Source organism: Crinia signifera, chromosome 6 (assembly GCF_055691185.1).
Source record: "Crinia signifera chromosome 6, ASM5569118v1, whole genome shotgun sequence".
NCBI classification, from domain to species: domain Eukaryota; kingdom Metazoa; phylum Chordata; class Amphibia; order Anura; family Myobatrachidae; genus Crinia; species Crinia signifera.
Window position 1 is genome coordinate 159,385,660 of NC_139222.1, and position 26,770 is coordinate 159,412,429.

At 46.0% G+C, this 26,770-nt stretch overlaps 1 protein-coding gene across 2 annotated transcripts in view; it reads right to left on the reverse strand.

Annotated features, from left to right (window-relative positions):
• Window positions 1–26,770, reverse strand: part of KIAA1755 (KIAA1755 ortholog) — a 71,481-nt gene that overhangs the window by 26,316 nt on the left and 18,395 nt on the right. For both annotated transcript variants that reach the window (XM_083147809.1, XM_083147808.1), the window contains exons 5-9: window positions 18,670–18,763; window positions 14,598–14,681; window positions 13,501–13,617; window positions 12,118–12,216; window positions 11,879–12,027 (exon numbers count right to left, since the gene is read on the reverse strand). In XM_083147809.1, coding sequence (XP_083003935.1) covers window positions 11,879–12,027; window positions 12,118–12,216; window positions 13,501–13,617; window positions 14,598–14,681; window positions 18,670–18,763 — 543 coding nt within the window. The remainder of the gene's footprint in view (window positions 1–11,878; window positions 12,028–12,117; window positions 12,217–13,500; window positions 13,618–14,597; window positions 14,682–18,669; window positions 18,764–26,770) is intronic.

Genomic DNA, 26,770 nt, shown 5'->3' on the forward strand with positions numbered 1-26,770 from the left:
AGACGGATGCCTTATTGACGCCAACTCCGAAAAATCATATTCGCATTACCATCTTGAAAGTCCTGGTTATGAACCAGGGGTAAAAACAACGATCTGGGGCTTGCTAAGGAGCTTCTATTATGAGTAGTGGGCCAGGCCATGCAGGAGGCATAAAGTGAAGGGTTATCTCTTCTTCTTGCGGGAGGGAGAGAAGAGGCGTATGTAATAAAGATACTAGGGATGTGTCCAAAAGGAAGGCCTGATCTAATTTCTAGTATACAAAATGATCTACTCCTCCAATCCAGTCCAGAGCATACCTCAAATTAGAGGCAATTAGGGAAGTTATTGCCCCACAAAGTTAACCCCTTCAATGGCAATCCCGAGAATTTGGCAAGCCTGGAAAATTCTCGGGATTGCCACGGTTTAGAGCCGGACTCCCTCTCCTACGCTGTGTCGCCTCCCCCCCCCAGCTTTTCTATTGAAGTCTCTGGCGACGGCTTATGACAATCCGGCTGCCGGGGGCAGGGACGGGGCGCAGGGCCAGGCAGCGGCTGATTGACAGTTCAGCTGAGCTACCTGGACCCGGGAAGACAGTGGTGGATTTTTTAGGGAGCGCTGCCCATTAAAAATTCGCCCAGTGGGGAGCGCTCCCTAAAAACAAAAATCACCACTGAAGAGGTTAAAGGTTGATGTCATTTTTGCAACGAGATTCTGGGACGTTTCCCAGCCCAAATTAATTTTTGACCGTCCTGTTAGTGTTGACAATATCATGCTTAGACAATAGATACGGGAGCATCTGAACAGGGTAAAGAAGTATCGGAAAAGATACCATCTGAAACAACTGACAACGGCCTAAATAGGGCAAGGGTAAATGTTTCCACCTGTCCAGGTCAATTTTCGACTGGGTAATGAAATAAGAAAAATGAGTAGAATAGAGATTAGATCGTTCACTAGGAAATCGCAGACCCAAATATACTAAAATGTCCTATTCCCAATGGAAAGGAAATGGGGTAGCCCACCCTAATTTGTCATCAGGATATATAACAAAGCTTCTGTTTTGTCAAAATGATCCAAGGACCAAGGAAAATCATGTAAAATTGTTTGTAAACCCGGCAGGGCCAATTTGAGATTACTGATATATAGTAATAAATCGTTGGCGAAAGCCGAAACCTTTATTTGAAAATGTATGTTTTAACATAATTCATTTAATAGAAGAAGTAGTAATTCTACTAAACTTCGGAATTCAAACACCTGCCTTCTTTTACTATACCATGAACAGGGGCATGGCGTAGCGAGGGTGGAGCCGGTGGAGCACATGCTCCAGGCGCCGAAAGATCACAAGGCACCGGAGCCGTGCTCCACAAACTCTGCTGCCCGCCCAGTTCGCCCGCACGCCCAGCTGAGTGGCGTAACTACCGTAGGTGCTATGGGGCCCGAGTTGCTCCCCCTGCACCAAATCACCAGCTGCCTCCAAGCTCCCCTTCACCCAGTGTGCTTCCTGGATCTGCGTTGCATCACCCAGCAGACCGGAGGTTGCACGCACCCAAGTACTGTATGCTGCGGTCGGCTTCTCGCAGGGAAAGGTCAAGTTGTCCCAGGCAGTGAGAGGCTGATGTTCCAGCTATCAAAAAACCACTCCCCGGCGTGCACTTCCACAATTTGCATTCCACAGGGAGCAGGGAACCTGTGTGCCTTCTCTTCAGTGCTTTATCAGGGTTGCAGGCAGGCATTGTTTGCAGGGGAGGGGAGGGTGCCGGAGGAGAGGAAGAGAATGGAGAGATCATCGAATGATTTTTACATTGGACACCACTTATCACAAGCGCTGCTTAGCCCTGGACTAACCGGTAATTGGCCGCTGAAATGAATACAGGCATATCCGGTCTGGAGCTGACGTCACACACCCTCCACTGAAATGCTTGGCCATGCCTGTGTTTTCCCAGCATTTTTCTGTCACGTCTAGCATTTTTCTTAACACTCCCACTGACCGGCCAGTTACCACCCCCCAGACGTCTACTTCCTGTCAATCACCTTGTGTAGGAAAAAAGTAGCAAGTTTCCTTTACTAGTGGACGTCGCACACGCACATTGCGGTCTATAAACATGCGCAGTCTATCTATAACCTGACGCTCTGCAAATTTGCACAACAGCGATTAGGTCTGAATTATCCCCATTGTCTGGTCACATAACATGCTTATTATGGTGAGTAATAGTCACTTATGGTGAGTAATAGTCATATGCGGGCAGGACCGTGCGTCCTAAACCCCGCCTTTCGTATGGATCGCTCACTCCGTCCGAATGCGGTAAGCCGCTGACCGCACGGAGCACGAGTGGATTTCTCACGGATACACCTCCTCCATCTCTTGGAACCTCCCCCATCATTCGATGGTCGCAGACCATCAAATGCAGGACCGAGTGCTCCACCAGCTCCCGCAACCTCAGACCACACGGGCATTTCTCTGTGCAAAAGCAGGGATCTGGGCGGGCAGCTGACATCCGGCGATGTCATATGTCCGCCCCCTACACATGCGTCACGGCCGCATAACCATACGTACGCCCAGCGTTTTCATGGGAACGCCCATGAAACGTGGGGCGTATGCATATGGTAATGAGCCCAAACAGCCCTTCACACCCCTCTCCACCCCCTGTTCGTAGTGTACACATTTCATGCGGAATTTTGACGTGCGTTCCGTTCGCACATGCGCAGAGACGCCTCTGCACATGCGCAGACACAAAACATCGGCGGCACGAACGCACGCGGACATTACCGCACCAACCAGAATAAGGGCCTTCGTTTTGTGACCAACTCTATAGAGCTCAAAGAAAAATCAGTGAGGATGCATCACCACAGAGTATGTTCATGGCCAGAGGCACATCATGGAGAATTAAATCACTATCTTATACTCGGTACACACTAGAATAAAGTGTATCCAGCCGTTCCCGGTGGAAGATGTAACCCTGCATTTACACTTGCAAGATGCAGAGGATGGTGTTGCGATGTAGGACGCCATGCTGCATTCGTAGATCATATCTTCTGGTTGGCTGTGCAACACGGCTGACTGGAAGAAAGATATCAAAGGGAGCCCACAGTCACGGGTACACAATGAATGATCCGGCTGATATGAAATTCTGCTCGGAAAACAAAATATTGGTCCAAGATCGTTCTAGTCTGTACCCACATTTAGTGTTTATTTTGAACAATGAATGTTGCTACATTTTGGAAAATAGATTTAATGTTACGGGACTCGGCAGGGCAATGGGGAGTATGACAGCTGGCAAGAGACAATAGGTCAGGCGTGAGCCCGCAGCTGGGACCGCTGTTTAGGACGGCCACAGCAAAACCTACACTGACTCTGTTGAGTCCCCCGGGCAGATGGAATACCCCTGCAAGTGCTAGGCTTCGCCTGTAGCCGCCGCGTTCGACAGAGCCAGTTAAGCCGGCTCTGACCCCGATGCAGCCAGGTGTTACGTAAAGACAAGGGGTGAGCGATCGCCAGGGAGTATCTCAAAAGGATGACTGGCTAACGGGTCTAGCTGGGAGAGACCCCTAACTAACCGACACCCGGTCAAGGACGGGGATCGCGACCCAGTCGCAGACACAAGAGTTACAAAAGGGGAATCTCAGAATGGGGGCACACCAAGGCAAGTGATTCCCCAAAGCCGGGTGCAGACAAAGAGGGGTTCACCCCTGCCTGAGGGGAGCTAAGGTGACAGAGAATAACTGGACAGAAAGGGCAACTGAGAGAATAACACAATAGGATAAAGACGGGCCCCACGGAGGGGGAATGCCACGGAGGGCAACAGAATAGCAAAAGATAGTAAACACCAGGCTCCAACGGAGCACTTACGTGACCCACAAGTAGATGGAAGACTGTGGATCAGACGCAGGCACTAGCTCAGGCCAGGAATCCACGGGAGCTAGCTGGGCAGCAGGGAACCAGGAGAGCAGAGCAGACTGGAGAGCAGAGCTGATTTAAACAGCTCCAGGGACCGGGTCAAAGAAAGCTTCTGGGGAAGCAACCTGTATAACCGGCGTCTGTGCCCAGCAGACGCCGGCTATTTATCTGAAACTCGCGCCGCCTGACGTCACTCAGGCGCGCGCGTGTGTTCCCTGTCTGCCGGGCGGAAGCTCGGGGACGTTGCTAGGCAACGCCCCGACGCCCGTCCTTAGAGCGAGGCTTGGGACGCTGCCTAGCAACGCCCCCTGCCTCCAGCCTCCGTGCCGCAGCTGCCGTCCGTCCGGGTGCCGCAGATCCCGGACGGCGGTGAGTAACAGTACCCCCCCCTTGAGGAAGGGTTAACAACCCTTTACCCCCAGGTTTATCAGGGAACCGTCGGAAAAACAACCTCTTGAGGTTGGGTGAATGCAAGTCCCGATCAGGAACCCAAGACCTCTCCTCGGGACCAAACCCTCTCCAATGCACAAGAAACTGCAGAGACCTTCCCACGAATTTGGAGTCAAGAATCTTCTCCACACGGAATTCCTGTTGACCCTGCACCATCACCGGAGCGGAGCCACTTCTAACCTTACGTGGAAATTTCCGCGAAAAAACCACAGGTTTAAGAAGCGAAGCGTGGAAGGTATTATTGATCTTGAGGGACTTAGGTAGAGAGACACGAAAGGCTACCGGATTAACCCTCTTAACAATTCGAAACGGACCGATGAACCGAGGTCCTAACCTTGCCGAGGGCTGGTGAAGCTTGATATTCCGGGCAGAAAGCCACACCCAGTCACCCACTTTAAAACGGCAAGGACGTCTGAATTTGTCTGAAAATACCTTTTCTCTAAAAGAAGCTTCCTTGAGAGCCGTGTGGATACTCCGCCAAATTACCCTGAGTCGGGAGGCAGCAGAAGATGTAGATCTTGGGGCTTCCGGTCCCAAAGAGTTGGCCCGCGGATGAAATCCATAGACCGCGAAAAAGGGAGAGGTCTTGGAAGCCGAATGACATGCATTGTTATACGCAAATTCGGCGAGTGGCAAAAGGTTCACCCAATCATCCTGTAATTTGGACACAAAAACCCTAAGATATTGCTTGAGGGATTGGTTCAACCGTTCAGTTTGCCCATTGGCCTGCGGATGAAACGCAGACGTGAGACTGGTCTTTACTTTCAGCGCAGAACAGAACAATCTCCAAAATTGTGCCACAAATTGTGGACCACGATCTGAAACAATATCGCTGGGTAAACCATGCAGTCTAAAAATATGCTGCAAAAACAAGGTAACCAACTCCCTGGCTGAAGGTAATTGTCTAAGGGCCACAAAGTGAGCCATCTTAGAAAACCTATCGATGACCACCCAGATGACCTGACAATGGGACGAGACAGGTAGTCCAACGATGAAGTCCATGGCCAAGTGAGACCAAGGTCTACCAGGAATAGATAAAGGCATCAATTCCCCTACCGGTCGTGTCCGCGGAACTTTATGCCTGGCACAGTCCGGACAGGATAAGACAAAATCCTTGGTGTCACGAGACATTCCCGGCCACCAGACAACACGAGTGAGAAGCGCCAGGGTTTTACCTACTCCAGGATGACCAGCAATCTTGGAGTCATGAAACTCCGCAAGGACTCTGCGTCTAAGAGACAGGGGCACAAATAATCTGTTCTCGGGAGTCTGGACCGGAGCTTGACCCTGAGCCTGGCGAAGGAGGTCTTCCAGAGTTAGACTTACTCCTGCATGAATACACGAAGCCGGGACAATGGGTCCTTTACTGAACCTATTGGTATGTTGAGGAAGGAAACATCTAGAAAGAGCATCTGCTCTGATGTTCTTCGAACCTGGTCTATAAGAAATGATAAAATTGAAGCGCGTGAAAAAGAGGGCCCACCGAGCTTGTCGGGTATTCAACCTCTTGGCCGATTCAATATACTGAAGATTCTTATGGTCAGTGAGGACAAGAATCTGGTGTGAGGCTCCTTCCAACCAATGTCGCCATTCGTCAAACGCCCACTTGACTGCGAGTAATTCTCTATTGCCAACATCATAGTTGGACTCAGCCTGGGAAAACTTCCTGGACATATAGGCACATGGGTGTAACTCCAATGACTCAGGATCCGTTTGGGACAGGACAGCCCCGGCTCCAACTTCGGAGGCGTCTACCTCAACAATGAAAGGCAGATCAGGATTAGGATGCCTGAGGACCGGGGCCGAGATAAAGGCTTGCTTGAGTGTTTTAAAAGCTTGTTCCACTGGAGGCGTCCATACCGAGGGGTCAGCACCCTTTTTGGTCAAGGCCACCAAAGGTGCCACAATGGAAGAAAATGAGTGGATAAACCGCCTATAATAGTTGGCGAAACCAAGAAACCGTTGGACCGCTTTCAAATTAGTGGGACGGACCCAATCCACCACGGCTTGCAGTTTCTTAGGATCCATCTGGAATCCTTGGGAGGAAATTATGTACCCTAAAAAGGATACCTGGGTTACTTCAAACTCACATTTCTCCAGTTTAGCGAATAGCTGATTTTCTCGCAACTTCTGCAGAACTTGACGAACTTGAGCTCTATGTGAGTCTAAGTCTTGAGAAAAAATTAAAATATCGTCTAAATAGACAACCACGAATTTGCCGAGAAAATCACGGAGGACATCGTTAATCAAATCCTGAAAGACGGCTGGGGCGTTAGAGAGGCCAAAGGGCATTACCAGGTACTCATAGTGCCCTGTCTGTGTACTGAAAGCCGTCTTCCACTCATCCCCTTCTTTTATCCTTATGAGGTTGTATGCACCCCGAAGGTCAATCTTGGAAAAGACGGTTGCGGACCGTAGCTGGTCAAACAGTACCGCAATCAAGGGGAGAGGATAGGTGTTCTTTACCGTGATCTTGTTGAGAGCCCGGAAATCGATACAGGGTCTCAATGAACCATCCTTCTTGGCCACAAAAAAGAATCCGGCACTGAGAGGAGATTTGGACGGCCTGATGAACCCCTTAGAAAGACTCTCTTGGATATAGTCGTCCATGGCTTTAGTTTCCGGAACTGACAGGGCATACAGTCTCCCCTTGGGCAAGGGGGCATTCGGGACTAATTGAATGGCACAGTCGTACGGACGGTGAGGTGGTAAAGCATCCGCTTTCCCCTTAGAAAAAACATCTGAGAAGTCCTGATAGGGACACGGAATCTTGGAGAGGGAGACAGAAGCAAGCGGGAGTGAGGTGTTGAAACAATGCTCAGTACAGGTGGAACTCCACCGAGCAATCTCCCCTTGATTCCAATCAATGATGGGGTTGTGTCTTTTCAGCCATGGGAACCCCAGCACAATGGGAACTGCAGGACAAGATGTTAACAGAAAGGAGATCTCTTCTTGATGAAATAGACCGATAGACAGCTGCAGGGGAGGAGTTTGGAATGAAATAGCCCCGTTGGAGAGGACATTACCGTCTAAACCACGTAAAGTAACAGGTATAGGAAGTTTGATATGGGGAATGCCCAAGGTCTGGGCTATCGTGAAATCTAAAAAATTCCCGGCCGCACCACTATCAACGAAGACGGACCCCGAAAAGTTGGCGCCCCGAAAAGAAATACACCCCAACACTAATAACGAGTTAAGAGAGGAAAAAAGCTGGAGGCCTAAGTGAACCCTCTCCTCGTTCACTTGGCCCGGGCTTTTACTGGTCTGTTGGGACAGTTACGGAGAATATGCCCCTTGTTGCCACAGTACAGACATAAGCCAGAGCCAAGTCGCCGGGCTCTCTCCTCTGGAGAAATGCGGGCTGCTCCAAGCTGCATCGGTTCCTCGCATTCCTCGGGAACAGATGGGACATAGGGAACCGCCCGAGTTATAGAACTCCGCTCCGACCTCCGTTCACGGAGACGGCGGTCAATCCGGATGGATAACTCTATTAACTTATCGAGGGAGGTAGGAGCGGGGTACTGAATTAGGCAGTCTTTAATCTCATCCGCCAAACCGCAGCGGAATTGACTGCGTAATGCAGGGTCGTTCCATCCGCAGTCATTGGACCAGCGACGGAATTCTGTACAGTAGACCTCCGCCGGGTCCTTCCCTTGTTTAAGGGCCCGGAGATGAGTCTCTGCGGAAGCCTCCCTATCAGGGTCGTCATATAACAGACCCAGGGAACTGAAAAAATTGTCCACTGAGGACAAAGCCGGACTATCGGCGGGTAACCCAAAAGCCCAAGTTTGAGGATCCCCTTGAAGTAGCGAGATGACCAGGCCTACTCGCTGGGACTCAGACCCGGATGACCGTGGGCGAAGCCGGAAATATAACTTACAGCTTTCACGAAAGTTATAGAAGGTCTTGCGGTCTCCTGAAAACCGATCCGGCAAATTCACCTTGGGTTCGGAAACCCCTGGCTCCAGAGGGCGTGACCTTTGCTCTTGAGAAGCCACCTTCAACGAGAGCTCTCGCACCATCTGGGTTAACCCCTGGACCTGATCAGCAAAAGTTTGTGCTGACGGATTCATATCCACTACAAAAAACAACAGGAGGGATGCAAATACACAAAGATGACCCTACCAGGCTGTCTGTTATGGCCGGTTATAATGTTACGGGACTCGGCAGGGCAATGGGGAGTATGACAGCTGGCAAGAGACAATAGGTCAGGCGTGAGCCCGCAGCTGGGACCGCTGTTTAGGACGGCCACAGCAAAACCTACACTGACTCTGTTGAGTCCCCCGGGCAGATGGAATACCCCTGCAAGTGCTAGGCTTCGCCTGTAGCCGCCGCGTTCGACAGAGCCAGTTAAGCCGGCTCTGACCCCGATGCAGCCAGGTGTTACGTAAAGACAAGGGGTGAGCGATCGCCAGGGAGTATCTCAAAAGGATGACTGGCTAACGGGCCTAGCTGGGAGAGACCCCTAACTAACCGACACCCGGTCAAGGACGGGGATCGCGACCCAGTCGCAGACACAAGAGTTACAAAAGGGGAATCTCAGAATGGGGGCACACCAAGGCAAGTGATTCCCCAAAGCCGGGTGCAGACAAAGAGGGGTTCACCCCTGCCTGAGGGGAGCTAAGGTGACAGAGAATAACTGGACAGAAAGGGCAACTGAGAGAATAACACAATAGGATAAAGACGGGCCCCACGGAGGGGGAATGCCACGGAGGGCAACAGAATAGCAAAAGATAGTAAACACCAGGCTCCAACGGAGCACTTACGTGACCCACAAGTAGATGGAAGACTGTGGATCAGACGCAGGCACTAGCTCAGGCCAGGAATCCACGGGAGCTAGCTGGGCAGCAGGGAACCAGGAGAGCAGAGCAGACTGGAGAGCAGAGCTGATTTAAACAGCTCCAGGGACCGGGTCAAAGAAAGCTTCTGGGGAAGCAACCTGTATAACCGGCGTCTGTGCCCAGCAGACGCCGGCTATTTATCTGAAACTCGCGCCGCCTGACGTCACTCAGGCGCGCGCGTGTGTTCCCTGTCTGCCGGGCGGAAGCTCGGGGACGTTGCTAGGCAACGCCCCGACGCCCGTCCTTAGAGCGAGGCTTGGGACGCTGCCTAGCAACGCCCCCTGCCTCCAGCCTCCGTGCCGCAGCTGCCGTCCGTCCGGGTGCCGCAGATCCCGGACGGCGGTGAGTAACATTTAAGCCTTGGTGCTACAAAAATAAGTTAAGGGAGGGTAAAGTCAGTTTTTTTAATTAATGTTCTCCAAATAAGATACATTTTGTGTTTTTCTGGACATTTACCTGTACATTAAGACTGAAAATCACCCGATAAATGCATACACAGAGCCATTTAGTTTGTCCCAGCTTTAAACTGTATACAAAAACATGTTTTTCGAGCCTCCTGCAGCACAGGACTCCATTAGCCTGGTTACCCGAGGCGTTAGGAAAACAAGACATGTGGTGGTAATCATCTCTCACACTTCCAGTCAAGAGGGACAGGGTAGGGAGATAATGGGGGAATTTAATGACATGCAAGGGAATAGAGTAAGCAGTGTCCAAAAGATGCTGCAGTATTGCAGACGCGGTTACATATAGCTATGTGGTCACTGAAATAAACAGATTACATAATGAACATTACATAATGTACAGCAAACGCATCAGTTTTGCGCAAAGGGACTGATATGGTGAAGACTGCTTGCAATGTCAAATATATACCACGGAATTTAATGTGAAAGGTCCATTCTCTCAAATTATATTATTGGACTATTAGCATTAGAGTGCATTGAACAAGCCTAACTATTCTGCTGAAAGTGAATGCAACAATTTAAAAATTAAATAGAATTTGTTTTAGTGGTTTTATTGAAGCAAATATAAACAAGCTGGAGAAGCAAGAGCTCTAGCTCACATTGAATTGTCAACATGTAGGTCTAAAGCCCCCTCATCCATTACTATGACTTCTCCCCTGAAGAAGTCGCAACCGATCCCCCTTGAGCCACCCAGCAGTTTCCCGGGAGGCAAGTGATATATCACAAGAGGTGATTTTGCATGCGATATATTGCATGCAATCCCATTCCCCGCTGCCAGGTGGCTCCCTGTGTTGGAGATCAAACCGGCAAGCAGGTCCGATCTCCGATGTGCACTGGATTTCACATCGGATCGATGTCAAACACATCCGATTTGGCCAGTTTTTACACGGTTTCTTAGACTAGTGGGGGACTTTAGAGCATACTTGCCTACCCTCCCGGAATGGCCGGGAGGGTCCCGCAAATCGGGTCTCCCTCCCGGTCCCCCAGAAAGGGGGGCAAGTCTCCCGCATTTCCCTACAGCCCCGGCTCCCCCTCTCCCCGCGGTCTAAAAACTATGACTTTCGCAGGTCCGCGGGGAGGGGGCGGGGCTAAATGATGCAATTCGCGGCATTTCGCGGCATTTTTAGCCCCTCCCCCACCCACGGACCCGCAAATTGAGGCTTCAGCCCTTCATGGGGGCGGGGCTTGATGACATCACCCGTGCTCCGCCCCCAAAACGAAGCCTCTAGCCGCCCCTTTCACTCCTCTCCGGGCTTCTCCCGGAAAGGAGTATGCCAAAGTCAGCAAGTATGCTTTAGAGCTCCATTAAAAAAAAAAAAAGTTAGAAATATTGAAAATATATAATGATTTCTAAAATATATCTAAAATAATGCTCTTTATCATTATATAGATGTAAAGGCATACATTCCACTGATGATTACATAACATTTCCAAAGTCACATACTTTACAGTTCCTGCTGACCTTCTGAGGAAGCCATTGGCAGCAGTGGCTGCCTGTATTAGCTCGTACATGCCTGTGTGCTACTAGGTTGGCTATGACAATAGCAGAATATTGTAAAACATGTAATGAGCAGTATTTAACACCTATAACTCCCCAATGTGAGACAGCTTGGTTTAGGTTGTGGTTCATAACTAACATGAGCTGCATCTGTACTACAGTGCCATCATGTGGCCATAAGTGAAAGCACAGGAAAATAATAAGATACAAGCAGCTTTTGGTGGTTCAGGAAAGGTACTGGATATACATTGTCTCCTGAAGTGAGAAACCATATTGTTTTTCTACAACAGCTAATGTTATCTACAACACTACTGCCCTTTTTAAACTGCAATACAATCGAGCTTCCAGACTTAAGTGAATGGAGACCCTACATATTTGTCAAAAAATGCAAAACTTAACAATACAGTATTGTTTGCTTTCACACAGTGTAATAATCTGTCTTCCTCAATTAACTAATAGTTATGATAAAATAACACAACCTATCAATTCAGCAGGATTCAGCTGTAATATTAATGGTTCATAGCAAATGGACAGTCTGAATTCCCATGGCTTCCTCCATTTTATGTGCGCAACAGGTGATCATTAAGTATCTCAGTAGGACATTTTTTCCATGGAGATTGCTGACCATGAAAATGTCAAGTCCCTAGACAGTTTGGGAACCACCAATGTGACATTTTTTTAGGTTGAAAATACTACACTTTATTTGTTTTTTATAGTTTTATACAACAGTAATTGGTGATGACTGAGTGGTACACACCTGACATCCTGTGAGGAGTAGAAACGAGTTGCCTCTTTACGAAGTCTAGCCAATGTTGTCCCCCCTTCTCGCTGTAAGGAAACTAGGCGTGAGTCACTTAGAACCACTTTCATCAGCTCACGGTACTGACTCATTTTCTCCTCTGCTTCCTGTGGGGTTATAATGAATTAGTTTAAGTTTAAGCTAGCCAATGCGCTTCTCTTCCACCACACATCGCTGTTGGTGTATACCATTTATACCTTAGAGTCCTGTGGTGTGCTGCCCTCACCCAGCTCCTGAATGGCATGTTGCAGCAAGTCAGAGGCCTTTCGGAGGTCTGCCAAGAAAGCATCCAGCTTCTGAATCAGGGGAAAAAGGGACGTATCAGAAAGAGAACTGAATTGGGGAAATATTGTTTTATCATTACTGTTGTAAGGAGAGATTCAGCCAAAATATGTGAATAAACTAATTTTGGTTAATATGTTAATACCAATCTCTGTTTCTGAAAATACTGTTTTTCTTGGGTGTCTATCATCCCTTGGGAGTGATTCCAACCATGACCCTATGTGGAGTTGCGTGGGTTTCATGTCACTATTAAATACATTTGATTACACAGCTGTTTGAGGACCAAGAAAAAAAATGGACAGGAAAGTAGGGGTGGGAGCTTTTCTGTAGATACTGGGAAGTAGGGGTGGGAGCTTTTCTGTAGATGCTGGGAAGTAGGGGTGGGAGCTTTTCTGTAGATACTGGGAAGTAGGGGTGGGAGCTTTTCTGTAGATACTGGGAAGTAGGGGTGGGAGCTTTTCTGTAGATGCTGGGAAGTAGGGGTGGGAGCTTTTCTGTAGATACTGGGAAGTAGGGGTGGGAGCTTTTCTGGAGATGCTGGGAATATTTTCCATTAAGTCAGCTTTATTGCAAAAAAAACAAGTGGTTTGAATTTATCTGTCCAAACACTTAACTGCAGATATCATATCAGTATGGATGGTTTAACTGTATGCTACATATAATGTGTGTTTCTATGGATAGGGTAACTGTATGCTACAAAAAAATTAATGTTTCTATGGATGGTTTAAGCTGGTCATACACTTTTGCGATTAGGGCACTTTTTACCCAATTCTGACGGATCGGCACGCGACATCGGATGAAAAGTGGCAAACCGCATCTGTTTTGACTCAGATTCAGATTGGAGATGGAGATCTCAAGATTATCTCGGATCACATGCAATATATATCATATGAAAAAGGGCCACATACGATATATGGAATCCTGCCATCCGAGAAGGTCCTGGGAAGTTCTAGGTGATCTGCTGTGACATCTACCCTCGGAAAAGTCGCAGTAGTGTATGGGGGCTTTTAGAACGCATGTTTCTGTATATTTCAACATTCTTATTGTAAACATTTACAAGCACAACAGGCTATTGTTGCCCTAGAAAGTGTCTTATAGCCTACATTACTAGTGGAATATTGTGGTTACACGTACAGTAGTTATAGCTGAAGGCTTATGGATCACTGGCATGCATCCATCATAAATCATAGAAAGGACTTGCACTGCATTACATCAGGTGTGTAATAAGACGCAAGGACAGACACATCAAGCCTTTGCTCATTAATATATAGAAACAAGTTTTTAGCAGGCAGTGGCACCTGATAAAATTGGACCCACTCGCTATGACAATACGGGTAAGTGCCTTCCAGATCCCAGGTCAGCTGGCCAATGTCCACATACCGACCCAGAGATTTCAGCGATGTCAGAACTTCCACCTGAGGGTACAGTCATTCAAAAGAGATCAAACCATTGTCCATATCATATTATGACATTTTATTACATTTCATTAACAAAAAACTGCATGGGTGTGATTTAATAAGGTGAGAGATTCAGAAAATGAGAGCTATGGTAAGAAATCTCCAGGTGTTTTTTAAAGCGGCAATCATTTACATGGCAAAACCAGTTTGATTTTGCTGTGTAAATGATTGCCACTTAAAAAAAAACCCTGAAGATTTCTTACCAAATCTCTCATTCTATTCAATCTCACCCATGTGTCCAATGATAGTGCTGGTCTCCATGACATAGAATGATATTCCAGAGCTATCTAAGTAGGTTATGCTTTCACAATGAAAAAGCTAAAAAAAGGTGTCAGACGGATCAGCTAAAGTGGGGACACACCAGCAATACGATGATACAATATATAGCATTGCTACAGACACAACAATCCACAACACAGTGTCATCTGTGGAATCCTCCCATTGGACATGCAGCACATCCAGTGGAATGGTTCATGGATACGATTCAGAACCGTTTGTTTGGGTCCGAATTCATCCCCGTCCCTGATGTTCGGGGTGTGCGTATGCACAAACCCCGGGAGCGTACAGGTTTGGTGAGTTTCACACTTGCCGAGCCGTTCCCTCCATGAAGGAAGGGCTGGGGGCGGGAAGGGGGTGGCAGGGAGGGAACTCACAGCATTTTATGGGCGTCCCCATAAAAATGCTGGGTGCGTCCCTGAGGATGCAGGTGTGGTGATGCCTGCTCAGGGCGGGCGGCTGACATCACATGATATTAGCGCCCGCCCCAAATTCGGCGGTTAGCGGCCAAAATAAAAGTCAGTCTAGGCCATCGAATGATTTCTCTGGGGATGTGTTCGAATGCACATCACCTTCGGCCGGGCAGCATTTACCTGTTCGCTAGGCTGCGAACAGGTCTGAATCAGACCCTATATTGTATGTGTAGCCAGCTTCAGTCTCACCTGTAGTCCAGGTACTCTGTCCAGCTGGGGAGAGGCCTCCTTTTCAACCAGGACTACAATGTTCTGGATGCCAGGAGCAGAAGACTGCAAGAGAAGAGTGAGAGTAAAATAGCAATGCGAAAAATAATTTCTCCCAGGGCGGTATTCAATGAGAATACCTGCGAGGTGCAGCGAATCCTTTTTAGGATTCGCTGCACATTCGCCACGTTCCGGAGCCAGCGGGCTCCGGTATTCAACGTGTCAGGGGCTCGCTGCCCCTGACTGGCGAATATGAGCTCCTGCGGCGATTGCCGCAGGGAGCCTGAGGACGGTGCCAGGCAGAGAGATGGAAGTTTCTCTGCCTAGCCCAGAACGTTTGTGGGGGTTAGGTGGGCTCCCCGGGTGCCAGGCAGCACAGGCTGCCCCCCGGGGGTGCCAGCAGGGGAGCTTATATTCACTACACACGATCGTAACGATCGTGTGCAGTGAATATATGAATATGTAATGAGCGGCTCGGCTCCGGCGCCCCCTGCTGGCTGCTGTGTTAAAAAAAAAAATTTTTTTTTAAAAATTAAATATATATTCATGTGCATACAGCACATGAATAAAAATAGCATGCCCCTCCTCAGAAGAAAATTCCTGATTTTTTTACACCAAATGTAAAAAACAAAACACTTTATTTTAAAAGTTCACATTCCACTTCACCATAAAAAGATAGCGATTGCTACTCGGTGAATCATGGTGAAAAAAACCTTCAAATGTATTCGCCATCTGCTCATTGAATAGGGTGATTCACCGTTTTAGTCAGAAATTCGCCAAACAGCACAAATTCGCCATAAAAACATGGCGAATCAGCCTTATTGAATACCGCCGGCAATGGTACCACTCTGTGTCGGACATATAGCTAACACTGTACAACACATTCCATTTCTAATATATATATATATATATATATATATATATATATATATATGATGCATGAAACTCAGGTAAAAGATGTCAGCACTGTTAAGTAAACACTATTTTAAGTACTGTACACTACAGGAAGGAGAAACGGGGACTTTATGGAATCGGTTTATTTCAGTCAGTAACAGTCAAGCTAAAGGGAACTGATGGAATCATGACACAGTAATCTGCATGCACAACTACTAGCATATATCATCCTGGCCCGTCCCACTAAATGTACTGCAGCTGAAAGGTATTCTCAATAAAAATACCCATGTCTCTCTCTCTCTCTTTCTCTCATGAGCAGACATGCCATCTCTTTAAAATCTGATACTGTCTACATATTGCACAATGGTTTGCATTCCTAATGGCAGCAACAAACTATGCAAATGAGTGGGATTAGACAGATTCAGCCGATAGTCTGGAAATCAATGTTTTGCAGCTTTGTGGGAAAGATAAAAAAAGTAAGCATTTTTATACTAAATGTACTGTCTTCCACATTAAGCTTGGAAGCAGCAAGGCTGTGTTTGTGACTGCAGTGTTACACAGCACTGCAGCATAAGCTGTTTCTGCATGAGACCAGATGAGTGGGAGTAACAAAACAACTCTACTCTCGCCAATGAATCAGGTCCACAGAGTTCAGATGAGCAAGGTATGCGGAACAATGCTAATCGCTCCATTTTGATAACACTCCCCGCCACCGCTTCAGGGAAATAGGGTGGAACTGTGGTGGATAAAAACAATTAATTCATTGTATGCATTTTTATCTAATGTGCTCGTAATGGGATGTGGTCAGCATCCTGTCGGTCAGGATGCTGGTGTTCAATATACGGACCCCAGCATCCCGACTAATGTCTAGTTTAGTATTTACACCACTGCCCTTTAGTCAAAGCCGCCAATGATTTGTAGCTTTGACAAACCGCTCCTTAATAAAGCTGGCCATACATCTACAGATCGATTGTCAGATCTGGCTGGTAGGAACAAAATCCTGGTAATGGATTAGAGCAAATGACAGTTGACCATTTGCTTTGAAATGCTGGAAAACTGCCAAAAACTGTCATTCAAATATTACCAGGTTTTTGTTCCAACCAGCAAAATCTGACAATCGATCTGTAGATGTTTGGCCACCTTTAGTCTACCCCCATGTCATATTGTTTTTTTATAAATTGTGTCAGTTGGCAAAACAGTTTGGCAAACTGCAGCAATACATGAAACAGTTTCAATACCTATCATATGTAACAAGGATAGATAACACCTATTCTTGTGTATCAATGCCTATTTCCCTAATTCTATGACTGAGGCAGATGTATCAAGCCTGGCGAAGAGATAAACTGGAGTGGAAGGAGATAAAGCACCAGCCAATCAATTCCTAACAGTCATACACTACATGGAAGAAAGTCATTGGACACCACCCACATGTCAATGGAAACCATGCGTTTATTTGCAGAAATAATAGCAGCTACTCGTCGTGGAAAACTTTCAGCAAGTTCGTGTAGCACACATAGTGGGATATTGTGCCATTCCTCCTGCAGTACAGTCACAAACTGTGGTAGTGTAGAAGGGCGAGGCGATCGCTACTGTATCCTGCGCTCAAGATCGTCCCACAGATGTTCTATGGGGTTCAAATCAGGGCTTTGCACAGGCCACGCTAGTCGGGTCACACGATTTTCGTCATACCACTCCATTGTAGCCCTCGAAACATGACAAGTCGCATTGTCGTCCTGGAACACACAATCGTCGTTCCCATAGAAACGCCACAACGTAGGTAACATGGAGTTATCCAGAATATCTCGGTAGGTCGCCGATGTCATGTTCCCATGCACCTGTACGAGTGGGCCCACGCCATGCCAGCAGAAACAACCCCAGAACATAATGCCTCCACCTCCAAATTTTACTGTTGGCACTACACTTTTGGGTAACAGGCGTGCTCCAGGCAATCGCCATACCCACACTCTCCCATCTGATCGAAACAATGTGAAGCGTGATTCATTCATATGACTTGTTTCCATTGCTCCACCATCCACTTTTTCCGCTCCTTACACCAACGAAGTCTCTGTCGTGTATTGGTTTTTGTGATCAGAGGCTTGTGAGCCGGAGCTCGACCATGATAACCGAGTGCATTTCCTGTCCATCATTTTATCAGCAAATGATCTGCTACCACGCTTGCTTCCCTATTTATACATGTAGGAAGAGTCCATATTCACTTTGTCAGGAAGATACCATTATTTCAGAGTTAAACCAGGGTGGCCAATGACTTTCTTCCACATAGTGTATTTCAAACACAGCTGATTGGCTGGTGCGTTATCTCCTTCCACTTTACCTCCAGTTTATCTCTTCGCCAGGCTTAATACATCTGCCCCACTGTTTGTTATTACCCAGTTTTGTTTTATCACTGTTGTTTCCAAATGTAAAGAGCAACGAAAGTTACTGCGCTAAAGAAGAAACTGTTTATAAATTAATTAATAATAAATAAAAACCAAATTGCAAACTGGCACTTTAAGTATATTGCATGTTTTACACGCCAAAGTCCATGAGTTACACACCAGCATCCAATTTGAAAACATTACAGGTTATACATTTTTTCCTATAGTATTACTCCTCATTGCAGACAGTACAAAACTCTCAAAGCTCTCATTTAGACCGGATTGCAGTATAACGCTGATGTAAGCTATCCTTTTGCAGGAAATTTGTAAATGCAGTTTTAACATAATTATTGTCATTTTCTATATTTAGTTTCTCTCTCTACTTCATTAAAAAAGCAGTCAAATCTCATTATAAAGCAGTCTTGCTCTATCAGGCAGCCTAAGTTATTACCACCTAATAAACTTTAGAGAATCCTACTGGCTAATGGTACAATTCATACTAAATGTCAATTTGGGCAGGGCACGCTAAAATATCTCCACATTAACCACTTATGTGATGAAGATATATTACGCAACGTGACAGTCAACTAAACTGAGTTTCTTGCTGGTCAGTCAGCAGAGAGTTCATCAAACACGATTGTACAAAGCATCTGTTGGCTCAAACCTTATTGCTAATAGTCTGAGTCATGTAACTCCTCACTGCCCAATAGACGAAAACATGTCTAGGACAAGCAGAGCACATGAACTCATGTGTCCTGTACCTATTTGTCCTGTACTGAGCTCACCTGGGCACACTGCAGTGCTGCAAGAAGGCACGGAGACGGAGGGTGCTTCCTGGCATCCACTAACACCATTAGTCCCAGGTCTTTTGTCTCTTTTCTGGAGAAGAAATGATGCACAGTAAAAATCAATATTATTAAGACAGTTAAATATACTGTGATTATACCAATGCCGGCAAGGCCAGAACAATGGGCACAACAAAAATTCAATCAAGAGGACTCAACCCTCAGCTAAATGAAGAAGCCAGTTAAACATATAACCTGGGTATTGCCAAACAATATGTCAAGTTACCACATATAGATTGGAATTTGGAATGAGACCAGGATAAAATCAAGAATATTTCTAAAACTGAATTTCTAAAGAAAATGCCTTTATTGTGTCACTAATACATATGCAAGTGGAAAAAGATTACGGAGACTATGGGGTCAATTCTATTCAGAACAATGGGAATAGCGTCGGGAGGGATATTCTAATCGGAGCACTGCTGTATGAGCAGAAATCCACTAGCCCGCATTAGCAGTGTTCTGAAACTAGGGCGGCATTGCTGTTTTGTGCCCTAGCGCAGCACAAACTGCATCGCGGGAGGCACCTACGTCAGGAAAATGCCTTTTCCGACCTAGCAGCACACTGATTCAAAAAGCACTGAGAGCTCCTTTTAGGCGCTATTCACATCGCTCTGTACAGAATTGACCCATGTGAGTCTCATTTATGAGGCCCATTTATGGCAGATTACATATTCAATTCGATGTGAGCAGGCTCTTACTGAGCACATGCACTGCGGCCACTTACAGCGGAACCCTCTTCCTGGCTGGCTACGTGCTGAGTAGTCCATAGGCTACAATGGGCTACCACCATTGTCAGATGGCAATAGCTGTGGGGCCAATATCCGGAATGATATTAGTAAATTGGGCAGCATCACATTCCCCATAGAAACCTATAGGGGAAGCAACTGTATTCGTCAACGGAAAGATCACACATCAGAGATTCTTGCTGTGGTACCCCCTTATACATGCATCCGATTTCCCTTGAACTCCCCCAGCAGCTCCCCAGGAGTTATTTTACATGCAATAAATCACATATGATTTATCACATGTAAAAAATAGTCAGATGGAGCCATAGCCAGGGGCCGACTGTGCACCAGACAGGTCGGACCTGTGTATGCCAACCGTTACTGTCATTATTCAAACACAACCTGTAACGTTCATCATCTGATGATCCGCTGTCAGTCCCTTAATTGCCTCAAGGCTATTAACCCCATTCAGTGGCAATCCCGAGAATTTTCCGAGCTGTGCCTCAGTGCCCAGTCTGGCAAGCCTGGGAAATTCTCGGGATTGCCACTGTTTAAAGCCGGGCCTCCCTCCCCTCTGAGGTGCCGCCTCCTCCCTCCTCCCCTCCGAGTTTTGTATTGAAGTCCCCAGCGCCGGCTTATGACAAGCCGGCTGCCGGTGACAGGGATGCGGTGCGGGGGGCGCAGGTCCGGGCAGCCGCTGATTGACAGTGCAGCGGCGCTGCCCGGACCCAGGGAGGTAATGGTGTTTTTTTTAAGGGAGCGCTTCCCATAAAAAACTCGTCCAGTGGGGAGCGCTCCCCCCCCAAAAAAACACCACTGAAGGGGTTAACCAACTACACCATCATACATCTCTTCTCTTATTTCAAAATATCACCCAACCAGACTTTTACACCTTTTCTGTGTCTCTCATCCACACACATTGCTTTGCACCCATTCACAATTGTAGGACTCTGAAATGCCCTTCCATGCACAATTAGACTCTCCTCTTGTCTCCAAACCTTGAAGCGTTCACTGAAAACTCACCTTTTCAGACAAGCTTATCAAATTCCAGAACCACGCACATAGCCTTCATAAGCTATCCTACACAAGTACATCCCCTCTCTATAATCTATACATAACCTTACCTATTTTGTCTTTATTCACATCACATTTTCAAGACCCCTGGCCAATATTGCTGAATGACTATATCATAAAGCCCTTTACAATCACTGGAGAAACGGAGGCTGAGAGGTGATATGATTAGTATGTTCAAATACAGAATTGGGAATCATAAGGAACTGGGCGATGATTTGTTCAGGCCTATACTTAGGACACGTGGGCATGTACTGAGGCTCAAGGAAAATAAATTCTGTACTGAATGAAGAGGATTCTTCACCATTAGAGCAGTAAAATTCTGGAACGCATTGCCGGTGGGGGTGATTGCAGCAACTACTGTTAATAAATTTTAATCAAAACTGGATACATTTTTGTCAACTACGGGAATCCTATATATATGACTTACTCAAGTCAGTAGTCACAAGTCAAATAGGTTGAACTCGATGGACTAATGTCTTTTTTCAACTTTAATTACTATGTTACTAATCTGTCCAGACCATTTTGCAGTAGACAGCACCTGTCCTTGTGTCTATATGTCCTATATGCCTATTCTCCATATTGATTGTAAGCTCATCAGAGCGGGGCCCTCTTCCCTCCTGTTGTCAAATCCCTCTTCTCTTCACATTTCACTCACAGCTCTCCCATACTCAAACACTCAGCGACCATCTTCGTCCGCATACTCACCTCCATCTTTGGCCACCAGCCCCTAGTAGCACATTGGTCAAGTCCTCACTACTTACATTTAAGCTGTAATGTGTATTGACTTATTGCATTTTACCTGTACTCTATTTTGTTATTCATTTACTGTAATGTTAAGTTTGTCTCCCTGTACTGTTCCTTTGTACAGCGCTGCAAAACACTTAATAATAAAATAATAATAAGCTTGCAAACAGGATCTTCCTACCTATATGTCTGTTATTAGACAATCAGTTTGTTCTATAACTGTTGTTTTCAATTGTAAAGCCCAGCTAAATATGCTGCACTATATAATAAGCTGTTAAATAAATACTGAATAAATAACATGGCAGTTAAAAGGTGGTTGGTACTTTGGGGGAAATTTACTAAAGAAAATTTGTAAAAAAATAGGTGTATTTGTATCCAGAAATACACTTATTTTTGACATTTTTTTTTTATTTTTTATATCAATTGTCATTTAATAAATATACTTTATACAACACATGCTCATTTGTACATCTGCACACAATGGACAGAACATTGGATGGCCACCTAATAGGGTATTATAGGTCACCACTAGTACAATGAATTTACACACTGCCAGAATGGGTCTACCCACATGGGGGGTGATGGGAGACAACACAATCATCCAGAACTATCTCACTCCACTGACGCCTGACTGATGGTTGGGGAAAAGTTTGGATTCACATCTGGTGACTTAGAAGGACATAAAGTACAAAGAACATCAATGTCAAGCTTAATATTAGGTGACCCTACATCTTCCGTGGATGGGCGCATTGACCTTCTAGAAGATGCAGGCTGCTGTTGGAGTTGGTTGATGTTGGCGTTGATCACCTGTGTTGCTTGGTACAGATATTACAATAAGAACTTCCCCCAGTGTTGTCTTTTGTTGAGGATGTTTTTGTCTTTGGCAGTCCATCTCTGCTGGTCAGTCTTCAGCAGGTTTACTGTCACTGAAGCTCCTACCATACATGCCCCAACTAGGACCTCACTTTCAAAGCCTCTCAGGCTTCTTTTTTGCAGCCATAACTATAGTCACCTGGTGTAGTTGGGCATTTTTATACATAATTCTGACCAATCTGTGTTTTCATTTGCCTACGTAACTCATAAGCCATGGAAACCTTTGCTTTTAATGTTCTTGGTATCTCTCACTTACACAAAAGGTTCCATTTTGTGTCCATCGCTGGCTATTACTCACTGTGCCACCGTACTAATCGCTGATTCACTCCATGTCTCAGTTTCATTCTCTGTGTTGTGCAAAGCTGCGGGTCAGTGAGGGCAATCCCTGACTCCTCAGAAACTCACTCTGATATATCAGTCCGTGTAGTCTCCTGTTCAGCACATAAGTGGTTTACGTTGGTGGTGGCCCATTGACATAGGTGAGCATCAGAGACCAGGCAAATCGTTGGGAAGAGCAGCTGGATCGACCCAGTGGAAAGATGAGGAGTGAGCTACAGAGGAGCAGGAACAGGACTAAGGGCCTTATTTTGGTTCATTCTTTCTGACAAAATCCTTCTTAGATGGGCAAAACCATGTGCACTGCAGGTGGGGCAGGTGTTACTTGTGCAGAGAGAATTAGATTTGGGTGGGGTTTTACTTCAAAGTGAGATCTATATTGCAGTGTAAAAAAAAAACAGTCAGTATTTTCCCTGCACAGAAACAAAATTACTCACCCAAATCTAATTCTCTCTGCACATGTTACATCTGCCCCCCCTGCAGTGCACATGGTTTTGTCCATCTAAGAAGGATTTTGTCAGAAAGAATGAACCAAAATAAGGCCCTAAGAAGGAGGCCAAACGCTTGATCCAGAGCCACAGGCAGCCTGGTGCACCGTGGGAGGCTTTGTGAGGCCTGAGGTGTGACATGAGGTCCCCGTTCTCCATGAGAACTGAGACCTCTTGCTTTGCAGGCTGGAGCTTCCGTTTTACACTCTTCTTCTTTCCCTGCCATCTCCTATGACCAGGGCAGTTACGGTGTGACTGACCACCAATCACCTGTGCATCAGAAGCCACCGGTGCATCCTCAGCAGGGTTATGCCAGCAATGCCCATTGGCAGGGAGTGGATTGTCCATCCTGAACACCGAATCTGTCTCTTCTATACTGATGGTAACAAGACAAATAGGGTCTTCTCCTAGTCCTGCCTCCATTCCAGCCATGGAGTTGTTTTGCAGAAGTTTCCTGGTCCTCTTGGCTTATGAGTTTTGAAGAAGTGACCCCAGAATCTGAAATAAAACTGCTCTGGGACCCCTCACTCCTCTGAAAAGCATTCCAAGGGGCTGAAGTGGCTGTGTAGAAGGACTCCTGTCCGTCGTGAGAACTAGATCTTCCAACATCACCCAATGGGTCCCATTCTAGGTCAGCAGCCAATGCTACATTGGCAGGAGGAACACCAAGTGTGTTTGGAGCTTCTCCTTGGTCAATGTCCAGGTCTAGGAAGACATCTGAAGATCCAGATGAGGCATTCTCAAAGCTACCATCGAGAAAGTCATCCTCAAAAACCAGCCTGGTGCTCACAAGGCGTTTCTGTAAGCGGGAGAGACGGATGAATATCTCCTGGCAATATGAGCCCAGCCCCGTCATCTCCTCCTCCAGAGTCTCAGCATCTCGGGGGTCACTGTCGTCAATTAGCAGGTCCCCTCGCTCTAGGAGACATTCCACTCGCTTCATGTTGCGGGGCATTGAATTACGCATTACCCTTGTATTTGTTATGGGATTTATTTATTTTTTTGTCTCTTTGTTTTTTTCTTTTCTGTGTGTGTTTTCTTTTTTTCATTTTCTTTGTTTGGGTTGAATGTATACTATGTCTTTTTGCAAGATAAAACTGAATAAAATACTAATATTAAAAAAACATGTTTTGGTACCATCTGCAGAGGGAGACGGAGAATGTTCACCAGAATCTGAAGTCTAGGGTCAAGCAGAGGGAAGAGTTTGACACTGACCAGGAGGACATGAAGCTCTGCCTGACGGAGATGGATCTAGAACTGTCCAGTGTAGAGTATATCTATGGAGGCAACTCAACTGAGAAAATACAACAACTAAAGGCCTTCCAGGAGGATGTGTGGAGCAACATTTTTGACATTTACTATCCCGAAAATACGTCAATTCGTATTCATATTGATAGCACATCAAAACGAATACGAATTGCCGTATTTTCGGGATAGTAAATGTCAAAAATAAGTGTATTTCTGGATACAAATACACCTATTTTTTACAAATTTCTTTTAGTAAATTTTCCCCTTTATCTCCATCCATTTTGGCACTATACAAAGCATAGAAGATCAGTCCTACAGACCCCAAAGTGCCAACCAACCATCATTTTTGAGCCTGTAATATGGCAGTAAGGAGCTGAGTGATTGGTACTTTGTCTCTCTTCAAGTACATCTTTCCCATGGTTCAAAAAATCTGGAAACCAGCTGACATTTGAAGCTATGTTTATAGATTATATTGTTCTTAAATATATGGAACATGTCTATTTCTAGTGCATTCCCAGTATAACGCATGTCAGTGGATGATGTTACAATATGATGCAGTTATATTTAGATATATCACTTGGATGGTCGAATGATTCCTGTCCACTGCCATACCTCTAAACTGTCCCGATTTTCGTGGGACAGTCCTGTTTTTATGGGATTGTCTTCATGTCCCACCCATGGGCAGGAGTGTCTTATAGTGGGAGACCCCTGTCAGAGCAGTGGTGAATAAATGCTGTGCACGCAGCGTCTTATAACGGGAGATAGTGGGACTGGGGCATGTCAGCAGCTCCCAGAGCGTTAGGCCAGTCCCCACAGTGATGGCAAATAGGGGTCTGACATGTGGGCGATCTGCTTGGGACAATTATAATGTTGGAAGGTATGCACTGCTTCAATACCTGAATATGTGAGTCTTCACTTATTGCTATGACTGCCTTTATAAAATACTAGTTAAAAGCCCATCAAAGTGATGACTTCTGCAATGTACTTCCACTTTTCTTTAGCCCACAAACTTTCCACCACACCCCAGTCCCTATCTGCTCCTACCCCAATTGCTGTCTTCACAGCTCCCTCTCTCCATATCCAGCAAGTTTGAAAAAGCTCAGTGTTCCTTCAAATATTGCTTTCACCTTGGTCTGTGGAATGGCCTCTAGTGGTCAGTGGCAGTACTTCCCCTCAAAGAGGTAAGGAGTAGTTAATTGTAATAACATAACATCTGCAATGGCAATACATATGTGATGTGAATTCCCACTTGATTATACACTGTGTTTAAACCATGGGGTATGGATCATTAGGTCTACAGCAGTTAGGCCAACATGCACTATGTCGACATCATCAGGTCGACATGCAGAAAGGTCGACATGGGTGAATGTCGACATGCCATTAGGTCGACATGATCAAGGTTGACAGTCAAAAGGTCGACATGGGGTTTTTCACTTTTTTTTACCCTAAATGTCGACACAGTAGACATGGACACTGAAACGTAGCACCACGTCCCCCATGCATGGGTCGCTGCGCTCGCCATGCTTCGGACATGGTGCCTCGCTATGCTCGGCACACTATTTTGTTCTCCCACCACGTCCTAGTGGATGGTAACATAGAAACATAGCATTTGACGGCAGATCAGAACCACTTGGCCCATCTAGTCTGCCACTTTTTTTAAACATGTTACCTCAAACCATATTTGATCCTTATTTTTTTGTAAGGATACCAATATGCCTATCCCAAGCATGTTTAAATTGTACTACTGTATTTGCGTCTACCACCTCTGATGGTAGGCTATTCCACTTATCAACTACTCTTTCTTTGAAGTAATTCTTCCTCACATTTCCCCTGAATCTTCCTCCCTGGTAGGGCATGAAATACCATCTGTCGGCACGTCGGCTCAAAAAACCAGTAAAAAACCCCATGTCGGCCTTTTGACTTTTGACCTTGCCCATGTCGACCTAATGTTTGTGTTGACCTAATGACATGTGGACCTACACTCATGTCGACCTTGACCCATGTCAATATAATGGTGTCAACCCAATGCTTTGTGACGTAATGACCTTATCCCATACCATGTTAGCAACTTTTCTGCTTTATTATGCTCTTCCTCCACCATATTCCTCTCAGCCAGATAAAAAGCAGCTTTCAACTGTCCCTGTAACTTAACCCATCTTTTTCCCAAGGGCCAACTCATCACAGAATACTCTAGACAGCTGGGTGATAAGCCGACAGCTATATTTTTCTCATTAAAAGGTTTAACAGAAGTTTAACAGAACGTAATTAGAGCTAAAACGTAACAGGAAGCTATCATTGTTTCATGATTTGCTGCCTTTACCAAGCCTTCCCTTTGCAAAACTGCGGTTTATACAGATATTTTACATACAAAGCAATGCAAAGCTCTCTGTAGGAATCATTTTGTTTCTGGTATTCCCAAGGAGTGCCTAATCTGATCTGCTAGACTGTGCCAATGAGAAACTCAAGCTCCCCAATAGTCATGTGACCTCAGAAACAAAAAGGCAGCATGGGATAAAGCAGAGAATGTGAGTGCTTATATGCACACAAAGTACT